This window comes from Podarcis vaucheri, assembly GCF_965113315.1.
Source record: "Podarcis vaucheri genome assembly, chromosome: 13".
Classification (NCBI taxonomy): domain Eukaryota; kingdom Metazoa; phylum Chordata; class Lepidosauria; order Squamata; family Lacertidae; genus Podarcis; species Podarcis vaucheri.
Window position 1 is genome coordinate 58,299,557 of NC_138751.1, and position 20,322 is coordinate 58,319,878.

General features: G+C 47.7%; 1 protein-coding gene and 1 long non-coding RNA gene across 6 annotated transcripts in view; one reads left to right on the forward strand and one right to left on the reverse strand.

The window, feature by feature from the left end:
- The window catches only part of LOC309517099, a 393,909-nt gene extending 381,239 nt beyond the window's left edge, over positions 1-12,670 (reverse strand). Inside the window, exon 1 of the long non-coding RNA XR_014213150.1 lies at positions 12,267-12,670. This is a non-coding gene — a long non-coding RNA (uncharacterized lncRNA). The remainder of the gene's footprint in view (positions 1-12,266) is intronic.
- Positions 12,671-13,580: 910 nt separating this feature from the next.
- Positions 13,581-20,322, forward strand: part of GRK3 (G protein-coupled receptor kinase 3) — a 185,423-nt gene continuing 178,681 nt past the window's right edge. For 4 of the 5 annotated variants that reach the window (XM_082196085.1, XM_082196086.1, XM_082196087.1 and 1 more), the window contains exon 1: positions 13,581-13,974. In XM_082196085.1, coding sequence (XP_082052211.1) covers positions 13,862-13,974 — 113 coding nt within the window. In that variant the 5' untranslated portion in view covers positions 13,581-13,861. The remainder of the gene's footprint in view (positions 13,975-20,322) is intronic. The other variant, XM_082196089.1, reaches the window with a different exon arrangement.

The window sequence follows — 20,322 nt, forward strand, 5'->3', positions numbered from 1 at the left end:
TCACCAATACTAAGGTGGGACCAACACTGAAGCCTGTCAGTTACATGGTACAGTGCAGAAAGTGGTTGGAGAGTTTCACATGCAAATAGAACTTGGGCTCCACAAATGAAATTGATGCACAGTAGACTCAGGACAAACCAAAAGTCTTCACACTATGCCTTATGGAACTCAGCACCATCACCAGGTGGGGTGATGGTCCCTGGCAGAGGGCTATAGGTGGTCCCTGGTGTTATAAGAATTCTAAGGTGTCATTAACAAAATGAATATTCATAAGTGCACAAGGTAAACACACATCCATAAGTATATAAACCACATGTCTGAAATAGTACAGGAGAGCAATCCTGAAGCCATTTTGACTCTTAATGACCCCAAATATTTCTCTGCAGAAGGAAAAACCTTTCCCAATAGTTCTTTTCACTTACAAACCCTTCAAATCCTATCTTACGGGCATATTATCTGTTGTAGATACCGTATTTTTTGCACCACAACACTCACTTTTTCCCTCCTAGAAAGTAAGGGGAAATGTCTGTGCGCGTTATGGAGCGAATGCCTACGGGTGGCGGGGGGGGGGATCTGCTGCAGTCATGAGCAGAGGATCCATGGTTCCCCTTCCTTCCCTCCTCCGTGGCTCGCTTTGAAACAGCAAAGAGGGAGAAGAGCCGCTGAGTGGGGAGGAGAGAGGGACAGAGAGCCTGCTTGCTTTAAAGGAGCAAAGCGGGAGAGGAGAGGAGTGTAAGTGGCTCCTGTCCGGTTGGCTCCTTTAAAGCAAACAGGCTCTCTGTCCCTCTCTCCTCCCCACTCAGCTGGCTAAATAGCAGCAAAGTTTTTCAGCGAGCCGGGGAGGAGGGAGAGAAGCAGAGCCTGCTTGCTTCTCCTCTTATACCCCTCTTCTGCATTATTAACAGCATCCTTCTCCACCTACCCCACGCGTGTTCCTTGGCCCTTGAGTGCTTTTCCTTCCCTCCCCACTTAAAACGTGGTTACAAAGCATGGATCCGCATGGATCCTCAGGATTTTTGCATTGGGCTACCTCAAACTCACCATCAGATCACATGTCTGTGGCCACAGCATGAACCACAAAAATCATACATACACTGTTTCGTTTAGAATATTTTTTTTCTTGTTTTCCTCCTCTAAAAACTAGAATCATAGAATCATAGAATCATAGAGTTGGAAGAGACCACAAGGGCCATCGAGTCCAACCCCCTGCCAAGCAGGAAACACCATCAGAGCACTCCTGACATATGGTTGTCAAGCCTCTGCTTAAAGACGTCCAAAGTAGGAGACTCCACCACACTCCTTGGCAGCAAATTCCACTGTCGAACAGCTCTTACTGTCAGGAAGTTCTTCCTAATGTTTAGGTGGAATCTTCTTTCTTGTAGTTTGGATCCATTGCTCCGTGTCCGCTTCTCCGGAGCAGCAGAAAACAACCTTTCTCCCTCCTCTATGTGACATCCTTTTATATATTTGAACATGGCTATCATATCACCCCTTAACCTCCTCTTCTCCAGGCTAAACATGCCCAGCTCCCTTAGCCGTTCCTCATAAGGCATCGTTTCCAGGCCTTTGACCATTTTGGTTGCCCTCCTCTGGACACGTTCCAGTTTGTCAGTGTCCTTCTTGAATTGTGGTGCCCAGAACTGGACACAGTACTCCAGGTGTGGTCTGACCAGAGCAGAATACAGTGGCACTATTACTTCCCTTGATCTAGATGCTATACTCCTATTGATGCAGCCCAGAATTGCATTGGCTTTTTTAGCTGCCGCGTCACACTGTTGGCTCATGTCAAGTTTGTGGTCAACCAAGACTCCTAGATCCTTTTCACATGTACTGCTCTCAAGCCAGGTGTCACCCATCTTGTATTTGTGCCTCTCATTTTTTTTGCCCAAGTGCAATACTTTACATTTCTCCCTGTTAAAATTCATCTTGTTTATTTTTGCCCAGTTCTCTAATCTGTCAAGGTCGTTTTGAAGTGTGATCCTGTCCTCTGGGGTGTTAGCCACCCCTCCCAGTTTGGTGTCATCTGCAAATTTGATCAGGATGCCCTTGAGTCCATCATCCAAGTCGTTGATAAAGATGTTGAATAAGACCGGGCCCAAGACAGAACCCTGTGGCACCCCACTAGTCACTCTTCTCCAGGATGAAGAGGAACCATTGATGAGCACCCTTTGGGTTCGGTCAGTCAGCCAGTTACAAATCCACTGAGTGGTAGCATAGTCAAGACCGCATTTTACCAGCTTCTTTACAAGAATATCATGGGGCACCTTGTCAAATGCCTTGCTGAAATCAAGGTAGGCTACATCCACTGCGTTCCCTTCATCTACCAGGCTTGTAATTCTGTCAAAAAACGAGATCAGGTTAGTCTGACATGACTTATTTTTCAGAAATCCATGCTGACTATTGGTGATCACAGCATTCCTTTCTAGGTGCTCACAGACTGTTTGCTTAATGATCTGCTCCAGAATCTTCCCTGCTATTGATGTCAGACTGACTGGGCGGTAATTATTTGGGTCCTCTCTTTTCCCCTTTTTGAAAATAGGGACAACATTTGCCCTCCTCCAGTCTACAGTATGTGCATGTTATGGTTGGGTGCGTGTTATAGAGCGAAAAATACGGTACCTCTTTCTGTGAGGTATGATGTTTTTACATGGTCTTTGACTAAGGTAGGCATAGGCAAACTCGGCCCTCCAGATGTTTTGTGACTACAACTCCCATCATCCCTAGCTAACAGGACCAGTGGTCAGTGGCTTGGGCAATTTCAAAAGTCTTTGTCAATTGGGACCTCACCTCCTTGCAAGTTGCAGGGAGGCGGGGGGGGGGGGGCTCTGTTGCAACAGAAAAATAAAGATCTGCCTTGCTTTGATTGGTTCCTACCTCCATCCCTTCTTATCTGATTAAATGATGGGCTTAGGGGACATGGAATCCCATTATGGGGAGTTGGGCTGTAAAAGCCAACCCCATTTTTTTGTATAATATCAGTATCTATTCAAGAGCCCTTGCCTGGAAACAGGGCACCACATGGTGCCTTCTGCAGAAGAAACCAGAGGCCTTTCTCCTTGGAATAACAGGTTCTGAATTGCCCAAAAAAGATGTATAAGTATTTTTGTACGCCACAACTGCTGCACGGATTTCATTAGCCAAAAAATGGAAAACACAAGAATTACCAACGGTAGAAGAATGGCAGATGAAGATGATGGACTTTATGGAGTTGGCTGATCTCAATGGGAGAATCCGCGACCAGAAAGAAGAGGAATATCAAGAAGATTGGAAGAAATTTAAAGACTATTTGAATAAATATTGTAACATTAAAGATTTGTAACTACTTTAAAGAACTAATTAGGCCTAGGATTAAATTAGGATTAAATAAACAAATAAGAAACAGTACGATAAGAAAAGTTAGGAAATTTGATTATGACCAGAATATTGTTATATGGAATAATGATATTGGAAACTGCTACATTCAATTACAAGGAAATTCAGTTGGAAGAGATTAGAGGAAGTCAAGTAATATGTTTATGAAGTTGGATTTTAATTATTTAACTAAGTCTTATTGTATTTATGTATGTGGTGGTATAGGTGAGGTCTGTAATACTTTATTTACTTTAATTTATTTTCTCTTTTTCTTTTATTATTGTCTTCTTTTTTCTGTTATGTTAAAGTTATGTCTTTGTATGAAATTTAATAAATGTTATGGGGGGGGGGAATTGGCAGGGGAGATGCAGCTCCTTGGGAGGAGAGGAGGAACAGATGGCAGGTTGCAATTCCTTGTCTCCCACCAGCCTTGCAGAAGTCAGTGCCACTGCGGCTTTCAAAACTGCTGAACCAGCTGGGCAGGAACTTGAACATGGAGCTCTCCAGGCTATAAAGCACTCCCAAGCACATGCTTATCAGACATTTAAGCATCTCTGCCCAATAATATTTCGAATTGTAGTTCACCTCTCACAGAACTACATTTCCCATCACCCTTAACAGACACATTTCCCAAAACATTGGGGGGGGGCAGTGTGTGTTTGCACGCATGCGTGTTAAATAAATGGTTTGCACACAGCCACGGCAGGATGTTTTTGCAATACTCATTAAGGTGCATGGCATTTATGCAAGTGCAGGAGGAAAATAAATGGTTAAACTGTGGCCCATCTAGCTTTGCATCGTCTCCATGGGCTAGTTGTGGTTCTCCAGGATTTCACGCAAGGAGACTCTCCCAACCACGTGCCAATTTGCCCCCGCAATTGAGGGGGCCAAGGCTGCGCGATATCGGTACACCCGACAGCCTGTGCACATGACATCCGCACGCCCCGCGTCATGCTCATGCCATGCGCACACGTCCCATAGCGTGCTGACATTGCTTTGAGGGGGCCTGGCCCCTTCATTGAAAATATTTGAGTGGGCCTGGCCTGCCTGCCGCCCCTACATGGTGAGACTGCTCCCAACCCTACCTGGAAATGCCTCTGAGGATTGAACCTGGCATCTTCTGCATGCAAAGCAGGCACTCAATTGCTTCCCAATGGGCCTTCTTGCTTTTTTCACATAAAAGTCTGCTCCTGGTTAGCTTTCTTCATTTCAGAAGCCTAATTAAAGTGGAAATAAGGCATTCTGTTGCTGCTTTTGTTAAATAATTGGGAATCAGAAATCCTTCCTGCTTTACTGCAGATTGCCCAGATATCTACTAGCTAATCCTGAGATCTTCCTCCTGATGCCTCGCTGCACAAAATCACCCCAGAAGTCGAACCAAGATGTGTCACACCAAGTCCTGAATACCTTGCTCCAATTTATATATTTGCCCTGCCAATATGAACTTAGAACGTTTTCCTTTGATAACAATGCCAGCACTTTTCAAAGCCTCAAAACCGCTGGCTTTTTTCTTCTTCCTACAGTGCTAGATTAATGTGCCTCTTCTCATAAATGATTCCGTTTAGAATTTTCACACAGGACTGCTTTCTATTGAAACAACAGTCAATTATTCCGAGAAAGTCAGTGAATGGATGTAATATGGTGTATAACTGATGTTGTCCACTACCCCCCATGATCGCAATCAATCTCAGAAAGTCATTAATTCTATTTTTGTGAGGGGGTGGAGAAATAAATTTGTGTAAAGCAGAACTATTAAGGCAATGCTGCTAATGGGCTGATGTTGGCTTTTCTCTTTGTTTCCCAATTAGATGGTTGTCTGGATATTTAGCAACAAGTGTGGAAGATCATTTCAGCTGATGTTCTTGTCATGAATGTTTCATGCCGAAAGTGTTTCAGAAGGGAACAGTTCCTTTTCCTTGGAAAAAGAAAGAAAAAGTTCATTTGAAGTCATAACCACAGAAGGTTACAGAGACCAAGATCTGATATATAGCCCATTTTATGGGCATGGCAGTAAATAATGCAAAATATAGCAAGGATTATTTATTTATTTATTTATTTATTCATTCATTTATCAAAATGTGCACATGACTTCTGCTTTAACAACAGCTTTTGGATTTGAAAGCTGAAATGAACAGAATCTCAAACAAAATTTGCTTTGGAGATATCAAAAATGGGAGAATTTATGGAACATACAGGACCTGTTGGAAAGAAGGTGGAATGCAGGGAGCCAGTGCAGGAAATAGCTATGGAAGGCAAATCCCAACAGTTACTTGAAAAATTGGAAAGGAAAGCTGTTTTGCTTACGGAAGAACTAAATGAAGCTATGGTCAGAGAAGATGGAAGACGTCTACAAGTGGTGGAGCTTAAAGGTAAAGAGATGGCTGCAAGACAAGAAGCTTCTAGGCCATTGATGGCTGGTGTAAGAATTGGAAAAAGCATAGAAAGGACTTTAATATTAAGATCTGATGGAATTTTTGGAAAGAATTTACTGAATTGTGATAAAAGGGTTATTGGTTTATTTTCTCTCTCTCTTGCCTCTTTGTTTCTTGTTTATTATTATTTATTATTTATTAAATGTGTATACCAGCCTATACCTCCCTGCTGCACCAAGCATTCCCTGCCCAAGCTGCTTCAGGTTGTGGCGGATGTTCTCCTGGAGACACCTAGTTTGGTTGTCCTAGGGGATTTTAACATCCATGCTGACATGACCTTACAAGGCGCTGCTTGGAACTTTGTGGAAAGCATGGGCTCCATGAATAAGTTTGGCCCAACTCATAGTCATGGACATGCCTTAGACCTGGTGTTCACCTCTAGTGACGTGGGTGATCTGACACTAAGTAAAAGTGAAACAAAAGAAGTGCCATGGTCAGATCACTTCCTGGTGCAACTGGACTTCTCGGCGACCCTTCACCTCTGCAGGGAGGTGGGACCATTTCGGATGATCCGCCCCCACAACTTAATGGATCCATTTGGCTTCCAGAAAGTGGTAGGGGATGCTTTATTCCATGTTGATGGTCTTTCAGCTGATTCCCTGGTAGCCCATTGGAATGCGGAGTTAATCGCATCTGTCTATCGACTGTCTGGCTCCGAAGTGCCCTCTCCGATTGCATGGAGCCCGGACAGCCCCATGGTTTCCCCCGGAGCTGGGGGTGAGGAAACAATCGCTGAGACGGCTAGAACACCGGTGGCAGAAAACTCATTCTGAATCGGACCGGACACAGGTTAGAGCTCAACGTTGAGCCTACCAAGCGGTGATAGCGACAGCGAAGAAGACTTTCTTCACCGCCTCTATTGCATCTGCAGAAAACAGTAGCAGGAGACTCTTTCAGGTAGTTCACAATTTAACGGAACCACCTTTACCATCGGGGCCTTGTAAAGACCCCAAGATCTCCTGCAAAGATTTCGCAAAGTTTTTTTTGCAGATAGAGTCACTCAGATTCGGAAGGAGGTAGGCACCACCATGGGAGCAGGGCCGGGTCGGGAGAGTGCTAGAGCCCTGTCTGGTCGACTTGCAAGGAATCAATTTCAATCCGTTACCCCCGGGGATGTGAACAGGCTGCTTGGATGCGTGAAACCAACCACCTGTCTCCTTGATCCTTGCCCATCCTGGCTAATAAAAGGAGGTCGGGAAGGGCTGGGCAATGGGCTCTGTGGGGTAGTGAATGCTTCCTTCTGTGAGGGAGCGTTCCCAGACCCGCTGAAAGAGGTGGTCATTAAACCGCTTCTTAAAAAAACATCTTTAGACCCGGCCAGTATGGCCAACTATCGCCCAGCCTCAAATCTTCCATTCTTGGGCAAGGTGATTGAGCCGGGTGGTTGCTGAACAACTCCAAGCACGCCTTGAGGATGCGGACCATTCGGATCCCTTTCCAATCGGGATTCAGGCCTCACCATGGGACTGAAACTGCCTTGGTCGCGCTGGTTGATGATCTCCAGCGGGCTAGGGACAAAGGTGAGAGCTGTTTCCTAGTTTTGCTGGATCTCTCAGTGGCTTTTGATACTATCGATCATAACATCCTTCTGGACCATCTAGAGGAGCTGGGAGCACTGTTGTGCTGGACCCGGGGGGGGGGGTTACCGAGAGGCGTGGTCAGAGTCCGGCCCTGGGTCGAGGGTCTGGAGACTGTCCACCAAGGGCGAAGCGGGGTCCAAAGCAAGAAGCCGGGTGTGGTCAGGAACTCCGGAAGAACAGGTCTGGGTGCTGGCAGAAACAGGTTTCCAACAATGTTGCTCCCGCAACCTGGGACTGGGCTGACTGGCCTTTATCTCCTCTGAGGCCAGGGGCGGTCCCAGCCCCACAGGTGACCCGCCTCTCCTGGCCTTAAGGCGAGCACTCCTCCTGAGAGAACTTAGTTCCCTCCGCCTCTCTGCCCTGAGCCTCTGCAGCTCAGTAGAGGCTGGAGGGTTACTGGACCCAGGGGCAGCTTCACCTTCCGCTGACAAGGCTGGGAGAGGAGCACCTGCAGGCAATGGGTCCTCAATCACCTCCGGAGCCAGAGTGGATACATCTGGTGTCTACATCTGGTGTCTGATCCTAAGGATCCAGCACAGGTGCAGGCCCTTCAGATTCAAGCCCCTGCCCCGGCTCAGCCGGCCCTGTAGGCGGGGACTCCTCGGGTTCAGCTTCTGAATCAGATTCCCAGGCCATCACAACTGTTATACAGTGGTTCCGCTCCTTCCTCCTGGGCCATGTCCAGAAAGTGGTTGGGGGATGAGTATTTAGACCCCTGGGCTCTCACTTGTGGGGTGCCTTAGGGTTGCATCTTCTCCCCTATGGTTTTTAACATCTACATGAAGGCAGTGAAGGTCCTGTCTGAGTCTCTGGAGGCGGTTGGAGGATGGATGGCGACAAGACAGAAGTACTGTTTTGGGGGGACAGGAGGTGGGCAGGTGTGGAGGACTCAGTGGTCCTGAATAGGGTAACTGTGCTAGGACCAGGTACGCAGACTGGGAGTCATTTTGGACTCACAGCTGTCTATGGAGGCACAGGTCAAATCTGTGTCCAGGGCAGCTGTTTACCAGCTCCATCTGGTACATAGGCTGAGACCCTATCTGCCTGCGGACTGTCTCGCCAGTGGTGCATGCTCTAGTTATCTCCCACTTGGACTACTGCAATGTGCTCTACGTGGGGCTACCTTTGAAGGTGACCCAGAAACTACAACTAATCCAGAATGCGGCAGCTAGAATGGTGACTGGTGATTGGGAGCGGCCGCCGAGACCATATAACACCGGTCTTGAAAGACCGACATTGGCTCCCAGTACGTTTCCGAGCACAATTCAAAGTGTTGGAAGTGAACAGCTGGCTTCGCAAATTGTGTAAACAGGAACGGTTTGGATTCTTAGATCACGGACTGCAGTTTCTTGAAGATGGACTTCTGGCAAGTGATGGGCTGCACCTCACAACGGTTGGGAGAAATGTTTTTGCCAAAAATCTCAGAAACCTCATCAGGAGGGCTTTAAACTGACTAATGTGGGGGAGGGAGACAGTGCTCCTGAAGGTAGGGGTCTATCAATTAATGAAGATGATCATCCAAATGTCATAGACCAAATGGAGCAAACAGCACGCGGACCTAGTGGTGGGAGGAAAAAATCCTTAAATAAGAGACACGGGGGAATGATTAATGGACTTCAATGTCTGTACACTAATGCGCAAAGCATGGGAAATAAACAAGATGAGCTTGAGCTCTTGGTACAGCAAACTAAATATGACATAATAGGCATCACTGAAACCTGGTGGGATAAGTCCCACGATTGGAATGTAATAATGGGGGGATACAATCTATTTCAGAGAAACAGACCAGACAAGAAAGGAGGAGGAGTGGCGTTATATGTCAGGGATGTGTATACCTGTGAAGAGATCCAAGATTTAGATCCTCAAAGCCAAAGTGAGAGCATTTGGATCAAAATTAAGGGAGAGAAGAATAACAGAGACCTCATTGTGGGAGTTTACTATAGATCCCCAAGCCAAACGGAGGACATAGATGATGCCTTCCTGGAACAGATGGCCAAGCATGCAAAAGGAAGGGAGATAGTAGTAATGGGGGACTTCAATTACCCGGATATTTGTTGGACGTCAAACTCAGCCAAGAGCATAAGGTCAAACAGATTCCTCACTGGCCTTGCAGACAACTTCATTGTCCAGAAAGTGGGAGAAGCAACAAGAGGAACAGCCATTTTAGATCTGGTCCTAACCAATGTTGATGACCTGATTAGTGGGGTAGAAGTGGAAGGATCATTAGGCGCGAGTGATCATGCTCTTCTGAAGTTTACTATACAGCGGAAAGGAGCAGCCAAGCATACTAGGACTCAATTTCTTGACTTTAAGAAAGCCGACTTCATAAAACTTAGGGAAGTGATGGGTGAGATCCCATGGACAACAATACTAAAAGGAAAGGGAGTTCATGATGGCTGGGAGTTTGTTAAGAGGGAGATACTAAAAGCACAACGTCAGGCAATACCAATGAGACGGAAACATGGAAGGTGCCTAAAGAAGCCAGGGTGGCTATCTAAAGAACTTTTAACTGAATTAAGATTAAAAAAGGATGTGTACAAAAAATGGAAAAGGGGGGAAATCACCAAAGAGGAATTCAAACAAATAGCCAGCACGTGTAGACACAACGTCAGAAAAGCTAAAGCACAGAATGAACTCAGGCTTGCTAGAGAGGTTAAAAGCAACAAAAAAGGCTTTTATGGGTATGTTCGTAGCAAAAGGAAGAACAAAGAAACAATGGGGTCACTCAGAGGAGAAGATGGTGAAATGCAAACAGGGGACACAGAAAGGGCTGAACTCCTCAATGCCTTCTTTGCCTCAGTCTTCTCCGATAAAGAAAACAATGCCCGACCTGAAGAATTTGGAGCAAATGATTCAGCAAAGGAAACACAGCCCAGAATAACTAAGGAGATAGTACAAGAATATTTGGCTAGTTTAGATGTATTCAAGTCTCCAGGGCCAGATGAACTGCATCCAAGAGTATTAAAAGAACTGGCAGATGTGATCTCAGAACCACTGGCAGTCATCTTTGAGAATTCCTGGAGAACAGGCGAAGTCCCGGCAGACTGGAGGAGGGCAAATGTTGTCCCTATTTTCAAAAAGGGGAAAAGAGAGGACCCAAATAATTACCGCCCAGTCAGTCTGACATCAATAGCAGGGAAGATTCTGGAGCAGATCATTAAGCAAACAGTCTGTGAGCACCTAGAAAGGAATGCTGTGATCACCAATAGTCAGCATGGATTTCTGAAAAATAAGTCATGTCAGACTAACCTGATCTCGTTTTTTGACAGAATTACAAGCCTGGTAGATGAAGGGAACGCAGTGGATGTAGCCTACCTTGATTTCAGCAAGGCATTTGACAAGGTACCCCATGATATTCTTGTAAAGAAGCTGGTAAAATGCGGTCTTGACTATGCTACCACTCAGTGGATTTGTAACTGGCTGACTGACCGAACCCAAAGGGTGCTCATCAATGGTTCCTCTTCATCCCGGAGAAGAGTGACTAGTGGGGTGCCACAGGGTTCTGTCTTGGGCCCGGTCTTATTCAACATCTTTATCAACGACTTGGATGATGGACTCAAGGGCATCCTGATCAAATTTGCAGATGACACCAAACTGGGAGGGGTGGCTAACACCCCAGAGGACAGGATCACACTTCAAAACGACCTTGACAGATTAGAGAACTGGGCAAAAATAAACAAGATGAATTTTAACAGGGAGAAATGTAAAGTATTGCACTTGGGCAAAAAAAATGAGAGGCACAAATACAAGATGGGTGACACCTGGCTTGAGAGCAGTACATGTGAAAAGGATCTAGGAGTCTTGGTTGACCACAAACTTGACATGAGCCAACAGTGTGACGCGGCAGCTAAAAAAGCCAATGCAATTCTGGGCTGCATCAATAGGAGTATAGCATCTAGATCAAGGGAAGTAATAGTGCCACTGTATTCTGCTCTGGTCAGACCACACCTGGAGTACTGTGTCCAGTTCTGGGCACCACAGTTCAAGAAGGACACTGACAAACTGGAACGTGTCCAGAGGAGGGCAACCAAAATGGTCAAAGGCCTGGAAACGATGCCTTATGAGGAACGGCTAAGGGAGCTGGGCATGTTTAGCCTGGAGAAGAGGAGGTTAAGGGGTGATATGATAGCCATGTTCAAATATATAAATGGATGTCACATAGAGGAGGGAGAAAGGTTGTTTTCTGCTGCTCCAGAGAAGCGGACACGGAGCAATGGATCCAAACTACAAGAAAGAAGATTCCACCTAAACATTCGGAAGAACTTCCTGACAGTAAGAGCTGTTCGACAGTGGAATTTGCTGCCAAGGAGTGTGGTGGAGTCTCCTACTTTGGAGGTCTTTAAGCAGAGGCTTGACAACCATATGTCAGGAGTGCTCTGATGATGTTTACTGCTTGGCAGGGGGTTGGACTCGATGGCCCGTGTGGTCTCTTCCAACTCTATGATTCTATGATTCTATGATTCTAATAATATTTTTGGGTTAGCGGAGTCTGTAACCTGAAGCTTATGTAACCCGAGGTACCAGTGTAGTGGAAAACAAGTCCCTGGAGTTGGCTGGCCTGGAGAAGAGACCATTAAGAGGCAATATGATGGCCACCTTCAACTATGTGCAGGGCTGTTACACACACAATGGCTCAAATTTATTTTATGTTGCTCCCAGAGGGTAGCTATTGAACCAGTGGATACAAATCAGAAGGAAAAGGATTTAGCCTAAATACTAGGAAGAAGTCCCTGGTGGTTTGAGCTTTTGGACAGGGGAACCGGTGGCCTCTCCTTCACTGGCAGTTTTTGAGTAGGGGCTGAATGGCTACTGCTAGTAGGGGGGTAGACAAGATGATTCCTGAGGTCTCTTCCAACCCCAAGTTTCCACTTTTATTTAAAATAATGACCTTTATAAAGCTTACCTGGCTGATCTGAGGTGCCCCTTTAGTTGAAACCCTTTTGCTCTATATATTCAAGGCTGCAGCTGTTATATACTGTTTTTAATAATAATTGCCTCCCACTGAGGCGTCCAGGCTCACAGGTCAGCAGGAGAGCAGCAGCTTTCCAGGCAGGTCGGAGCTTCAGTCTGCAGCACCTCCAGTTTAAAAGGAAGGAAGGATTAGGCCTCAGCTATGAGGAGAGGCTTTTCTCTTCCCTGGTGGGCTAGGAGATGAACCAGGGGCCCGACTGCCGGCCTAAACCAGCTTCCTCTTATGCTCCTGGATGAAGCAGAACTTCTAATCGGAATCAGAAGCCCACGGTCCATATTGCGGACCAGGAAATCGCTTCGTGTGAGGAAGCTCAGCGCTGCGCAGGAGGCCGCTTGGAGGCAGCAGTCTGGCCCCCGCCCCGCTATTCCGCAGCGGCTCGGCTTCTTACTGCCGTCCGGAGCGGCGGGGAAATCGATCCAGCGCCGGAGTTTGGAAGGCGCCGCCGCCTCGTCCTTGCAGTCCTTCTCCTCCTTCTGGGCCGGGAGAGGAAGCTCAGCCTCGGCGGGCAGAAGCACCAGAAGCCCGCAAAGGAGGAGCGGGGGGCGGCGCGCCAAGGCGGCTGCTGCTGCTGCTGCAAGGAAGCTGCGTCGGGGCGTTTGCGCCGGATTGCCCAGCGGCAGCGTCCCTTCTGCGCCCCCCCCGGGCAGTAGGAAAGGAGCCGCCTTGGGGGGCGGCACAGCTCTCTGCGCCCCCGGCGTGCATTGCCCTCTCCGGGCAGAGGCTGCTTTTTCCTTCTTTGCAACGGCCCCCCCAGCCGCTCTCCCTCGCTGCCCCTGCCGAAAGAGGGGCGCTGAGGGCGGGGGGAGCAGCTCGGGGGGGGGGGCTAGTCTGCGCTGCGCCCCCCAAGCCTTTCCCATCTTTTGCTCCCTCGCGATGGGAAGGCGGCGGTGGCAGCAGTTGCTTCTTCTTTGAGGGTCTCGGCTTGGCGAGGAGGGGGGGGTCCCCGGTAGCCTCCCAGGCCACGGGGGGGATGGCCCCCCAGGACTAGCAGAACTCCGAGCCCCCTCCCCACCTCAGGTATATAGGGTGGGAACTGGCAAGGCTTCGGGGGACCTGGAGGAGGGGAAAGCGGGGCCCAAAGGGGTTTTTCCGGGGGGGGGGGTTAGGCCGTAAATGAAGGGGAGCGGTCTCTTCAGAGCAGGGGAATTTCGTGTGAGAGAGTTTAGGGGGTTCATTTAGAAGAGCCAAGGTGAGGGGGTAGTCTATATATAAAAGGAGGGACGGGGGGGGGGAGTCTGTTGGTCATTTTAGCCCCTATTGGGAAATGGGGACATAAAGTGAGGGTATTGGGGGTCAATCATAGGATCCTGGGTTAGGGGTGTGTGCCAGTTAGCAGGGGAGAAGGGCTTGCTTACATGGGGGGGGATCCTTTGTTTTTAGGGAGGAGGAGGGGCTAGCCAGCTGAGAAGGGGGCCTCCTGGGGAGAGAAGGAGGGACACCCCACCCTCACCTGACAGGTGTTTTTTGCCAAGTGCGGGCCCTGGCCAGAGTCCCAGGCCAAAGGCCCAGGCCTGTGGGCAGCCAAGATGGCGGACCTGGAGGCCGTGTTGGCGGACGTCAGCTACCTCATGGCCATGGAAAAGAGCAAGAGTTCGCCTGCCGCTCGCGCCAGCAAGAAGATCACCCTCCCCGAGCCCAGGTGAGAGCAGCTGGCGGGAGGTGTTGGGGGGGGGGGCTTGCAGTGTGCTCCTCCTCCCCACCAGTACTTTATTTAATTTATTACTTATTTGCTTCATTTCTATCCCAACCTTTTCTCTTTCCAAGGAGTTCCACATGGGTGTAAATGGTCCTTGCCCCTCCCCGTTTGATACCCCCACGACAACCTTGTTTCCCAAGTTCTAATCCTTTTTTATCCTGACAGCAACCACCACAATCCTGAGAGGAAGGCTAGGCTGAAAGGCAGTGCCTGGCCCAAGATCACACCCAGAGAGCTTTGTGGCTGAGTGGAGGGATTTGAACTCAAACCACTGTGCCACGCAGGCTATCTCCACCACCACCACCACCGCCAACACCTGCAGGCCCAAAGCACCTGTGATGGAACTCTGCCAAGGAGGATGAGCCAGGATTAGTACTGCCCATCATCCTTGTTATCATCAATATTATTACTGCATTTCTGTCCCACCTTTTCTCCAAGGAGTTCCAGGGTCCTTGTCAGACACTAACTCCTGCACCACCCTGGCTCCAATTATGAGTCTCCCCTTCCTATGAATATCTTCTAGAGCCTGCTTCTCCTATCCAGATACCCCTCTCCAATATCCCAGATACAACTCCTCCACCATGACGGCTGACTGAAGGGTCAGCCAGGACAGATCCCTCTTTGCTCTTTCCCAGCACCATACTTTTATAAACCCCTCACCCTTGTCTCCCCCAAATTGCCCCCCAAACCAGCACTCTGTGAGAGTTGGGGTACAGTGAATGTGAACCAAATGAAGGATTGCAACCCACCCCCCTTTTTCTTTTGCATGTGGTCCGCTTGGATTCCCTTCAGGAGGTGGAAGCTGCTTCAGGTCTTTGCATTCCCCTGACCCTGGCCTTTGACTGCTCTTAAGTTATGTTTGACTTATTTATTACATTTTATATCCTAACTTTCCCCCTGTGGAACTCAAGGTGGCATGCATGGTTCTCCCTCATTTCATTTAATCCCTACTACAACTCTGAAGTAGGTTAGGCTGAGAGGTAGTGACTGGCCAAAGGCCACCCAGTGAGCTTGGTGGCTGTGTGAGGATTCGAACCCTTGTCTCCCAAGGTCAGAGTCTAACACCTTTAAGCATTACATCACACTGGTGCTTAAATCACACAGTCACAAGACCATCCAAGAGCATAACCCAAGAGGGTCTGAGCATATCTGGTTTGACTGCACTGGCTACTACTGATTAGTTTGGGGACTGGTTTTTGACCTATAAAGCCTTAAGTGACTCAAGATCCTGCTACTTCAAGGACCGCCTTTACCCACATGAACCAACGTGGACTCTGCCCTTCATTGTGGTCTTTGTGAGGGAGGCAGAGAGGATGTCAACATGAGAGTGGGCCTTTTCAGAGGGGGTTCCCTGTTGGCAAGCACGATTTTAGGTGCCAGGCAAAACCACCCTTATTTAGGCTTCTGGTTTTTAATTGCAAGGGTAGTTCGTTAAGCCAATGGCCTTTGCTTAGCCACTGAGGATGACCTTTAGGTGAAGTGGGGATGGTCTGTTCATTTTAAATTTATTGTCTGATGTTTGCTGCTCTTTTCATCTAATGCCTTTGTCATTTTATTTTTTCCTTCTTAAGTAGCTTTGAGGTACATGAGTCCAAAAATGTGACAAATAAATAGAATAAATAAAAAAGTTTATAATGACCCCTCTCCTCTACATAAAAGGATTCCCACCCCCACCCTGGCAAGTTGTTCCAATGATGCTTCTTTGACTTCAGTTGTCCTTCATCCTACTACTCTTTTTACTATTATTTAAATTAAAATGATACTGTTATTAAGTGACCATAGTAAACCTCCACTTATGGTTGGTGGATGTTTTGTGTCGTTTGGTGGTGCCCACAACCAGACACCTGGGTCATATAAATAATCAAATTGACCCTTTCCATGTCAGATCCTTCCCCTGACCCCTTCAACTTAAAGTTTGACAAAGAAATTATGGAAATAGCTGGGCTTTTGCAAGGCTTTTCAGAGCTGCTGTCCCTGGTAGCAACTGTCTTTCTCCAGTGTCACCAAAGTCAGCGTAAACGTTGGCAAGCACCTCTGCTGCAGCGCTTTAGTGGGAATTCACATCTTGGTCTTCTTCCTCTACCTGCTACTCTTAGCTACCTTGGTACCATTCTCTTTGGCCTCCAGTTGTCTAAAATCTTGAGTGGCCAAGGTTTTTCCTCTGCCCCCCAAAGTCCCCTTAGAGATGGGACACCCAGACATCTTATTCTGTTTCATGGGAGCTGATGTGAATATACAAAGGTGCCATTGGCCCATTTATGCCCAGCTTTCTCTGCTCTGACCAGTGGCAGCTCTTAAAGGCTTCAGGACTTTCCCAGGTTTGTGCATCCCCCTTCCTTCCTCCTTTTAGCTGGAGATGTCAGGGCTTGCACCCAGAACCATTTACATGTAAACCTGATGCTCTACCACTGAGCTGTGTTGGTCCTTGTCGTTAGGCTGCTACTTCTTCCTGGAATGGTCCTCCCTGTGATTGGATGGGGAACCAAAAGCCTCCTCTCTGCTTCCAGGGATTGAAAAGCCTCCCTCCCTCCCTATTTTCATCCAGCTACTCTTATCCCTTTGGGGGATATTTCTGTCCCTGATTCCACCCCACCCCCCGCCCCTCCTGAGCTCACCAACCTTGTATCTAAGCTTCCTAGGGAACCAGTGTGGTGTAGTGGTTAAGAGCGGTAGACTTGTAATCTGGGGAACTGGGTTCGCGTCTCCGCTCCTCCACATGCAGCTGCTGGGTGACCTTGGGCTAGTCACATTTCTCAGAAGTCTCTCAGCCCCACTCACCTCACAGATGTTTGTTGTGGGGAGGAAGGGAAAGGAGAATGTTAGCTGCTTTGAGACTCCTTCAGGTTGTGATAAAGTGGGATATCAAATCCAAACTCTTCTTCTATTAGCACCTCTGTGTCTTCTGCTACAAATCGCCATCCCAGCCATGTGGGATGTTCTGCACCCTCTTTTGACTCCATGTCAAACAAAGGACAGGTACAACAAACACTTTCCTGATTGCTGTTTGTAAAAAGTACAGACAAAAAGGGGAGTGGGAGTGGTAATTGGGAGTTTCGTATATGCCCACATCAGACCACCTAGCCTAGTATTGTCTACACTGACTGGCAGCAGTTTTCCAGGGTTCCAGGCAGCTGTCAGGGATTGAACTTGGGACCTTTTTTTATACAAAGCAGAAACTGCCCTTGCCCATGGACTTGCGTTGGAAGGCTTCAAATTGCCCGAGACATGGACTTCAGAATTTGGGAATCCTAAAAGGACATGTGGACTGTGAGATTGAAATGTTTCTGATCAAATGAGGAAGTGTGTTGTGAGGGAAAACATTCTTTCCCAGGAAGAGACCATATTTCTCCAGTTATCTTTAGACAGGGTGCTGAACCAGCAATAATATTGGCTTCCTGCAGCTCCGTATCTCCATGTGCTTGACTTCCATGGAGCCCTTCGTGGTCAAAGTTCCTGTTTTCTACCTTGTTTTTTGGCCTTGTTCGTGCAAGTTTGGGTTGCCTTGTAAGGGGGAAAGAGCTCATCCTTTTTGGGATAAATGTAGATGCATTTCTCTCTTGAAAGATACAGTAAAGGGACCCCTGACCATTAGGTCCAGTCGTGGCCGACTTGGGATTACGGCGCTCATCTCGCTTTATTGGCCGAGGGAGCTGACGTACAGCTTCCGGGTCATGTGGCCAGCATGACTAAGCTGCTTCTGGCGAACCAGAGCAGTGCATTGAAACGCCGTTTACCTTTCCGCCGGAGCGGTACCTTTATCTACTTGCACTTTGACGTGCTTTCGAACTGCTAGGTTGGCAGGGACCGAGCAACGGGAGCTCAACCCGTTGCGGGGATTCGAACCACTAACCTTCTGATCGGCAAGTCCTAGGCTCTGGTTTAACCCACAGCGCCACCTGCGTCCCATTTGTCTCTTAGAGGACACATAAATGTTCCCTCCCTGAACTGATGGTGAATGATGTTCCTACTCCTGTTTTTTAGGCTAGCCAGGAGATCAAGAACTGGAGTATAGCTAGAGGGAGGAAATCTCTCCCCGCCCCTTTAAGGTGGGCACTGTTGGGGTCATTTCACATGGTTTTAAGTGCACCATCTGTGTGTGTACATTTGAGTGCACCCTCTCCTGTGTAGGACAGGCAATTACCAGGCTGGCTTTTAAATCTCAATGAGTCATCACCATTATCCCTTGCTGGGTTTCCTTTTGACCACTTACTTGACAGGTATTTCTCTATTTCTAGACCAGGGGTCAGCAAGCGTTTTCAGCAGGAGGCCGGTCCATTGTGCCTCAGACCTTGTGGGGGGCTGGACTATATTTTTTCTTTTTTGGGGGGGAATGAACAAATTCCTATGCCCCACAAATAACTCAGAGATGCATTTTAAATAAAAGCACACATTCTACTAATGTAAAACATGCTGATTCCTGGACCATCCGCAAGCCAGATTTAGAAGGCGATTTGGCCATATCTGGCCCCCGGGCCTTAGTTTGCCTACTCATGTACTAGACAGGCAGGGCTGAGTCTTACGCATGCACTGAATGTCAATGCTTCTGGCCTAGGTGGTTGTGGAGGGATGCGGTGCTTGTCTGCTCAGAAAGAGAGAGAGATGACTGTGCTGATGCAATCCTAGACTGATACCCAGACAAGAAAGAAACACCCCCATGTGATACTTGCTGTTGAATGGGATGGAACAACTGCAGTGTGATTTAAATCAAGTGCTGAGCAGCACTGAAGGTTTTTCCTTTTCTTTCAGGAGAACATTTTTTTCTTTTTTTAGAAAGAGTATGAGGCAAGGAGAAAAATGTCTACTCTCCTGTCCTTCAAAATTAGGGTTGCTTCCCAAGTGTAGCATATAGGTTTTTTAAAATCCTGACATTGGTGTTTTCTGCAAAAGAATATAGTGAAGAAGCAACATTAAGATGATGTTGGTGCAAACAAATGGATTGGCCTTGTAGGTGCTCTTGTCAGCTCCAGTCTGGTTGGCTGGCCTGGCAGAGAACAGGGCAAGGAGAGAGCAGTTTTAAGTGTGTGTGTATTTATGTTTGTGAGCCAGGTAGCTCCCTGCTCAATAGGAAATATCCCTGAGAGGTAATTGCTGAGTGATTAGGGGCAGGCACACCTGCAGTGATCCCCTCCTGCCCTCAAATCACATAGATCAGGATGTGTTTAAACCAGATTCTTTAGCTTAAACATAGATTTCAAAGCAACAAAGTCTATTTGGTTTTTATGTATGTTAGCTCCACTGCTTGTAGGATCAAAGAGGTGAGAGCAGGCTTTCCTAATTAGATTACAGGTAACAGTCTTTGTCCTAGGAAATGGTTGAGAGCTTAGGTGTCCTGAATCCTTCAGAGACAACACAACAAATGGCAAATGACAACAGGATGATGAGAACCCCAGGTGTTTCCTTCCATGTCTCACCTGATGTTTAATATGCTGGCAGTGAGCTTTTGAGTCATACAGATCTCTTGAAACCAAGGAAAACAGAAATTTCCAGATGTGCACTCCCAGGACAGTTGCCTGGATGTTCACTCCTGCACAAACCTGAGAAAAATGAATGGCTCAAATGGCAGAGCTCATGCTTTGCGTGTCTCCAGGTTCAATCCCTGGCAACATCTCCAGGTAAGGTTGATAAAATATCCTTGCCTGAAACCCTTGAGAGCTGCTGCTGGCCAGTGAAGGTAATACTGAGCCAGCTGCTTTAATGGTCTGACTTGGGATTGGTGAGGCAGATTCTGATGGGATCAGAAGTTGCACTCACTTCAGTGGGACTTGTGCAAGGAGCTGGGGGGGGTTCTTTTGCCTCCTAACTTTTGCTGTTCAGCAGCCAACCTCTGTCCCACCAGCTCCGCTGGCCCTCTGCCTCGTCCTGGAACTGCCATTGACTTTGTGTGTCTCAGTGACTGTTAGCCGTGGAGATGACCATCTTTCCTCATGATCAGTCTTCATGTGCACATGTAGGGGATTTTCTTGAAATGCTGGCAGCCATGGGGGCAGCCTGTGCATGAGGTAGGTGACATGGTCCTCATACTGAGCTACTGCAGTAGTAAATTTGAACATCCTGTAATTGGCCACTCACCCTGGGCTTAGCAACAGTTCCCAGCAACTTAATTCAGTCTGCCATTTATCCATCTTGTCTCACACAGGGTTCATTGGTAGGTTTTGCTTCGCTCGTGTCCTTCTGGAAGAATTTATTTAGATGGGAGGGCCTGCAGCTCAGGGCTAGAGTGCCTAAGGTTGCAAGTCTCAGCCTGGCCCTGTGCTGGGATGTTTCTGCTAGCCAGGATTGTCTGCAGTGAGC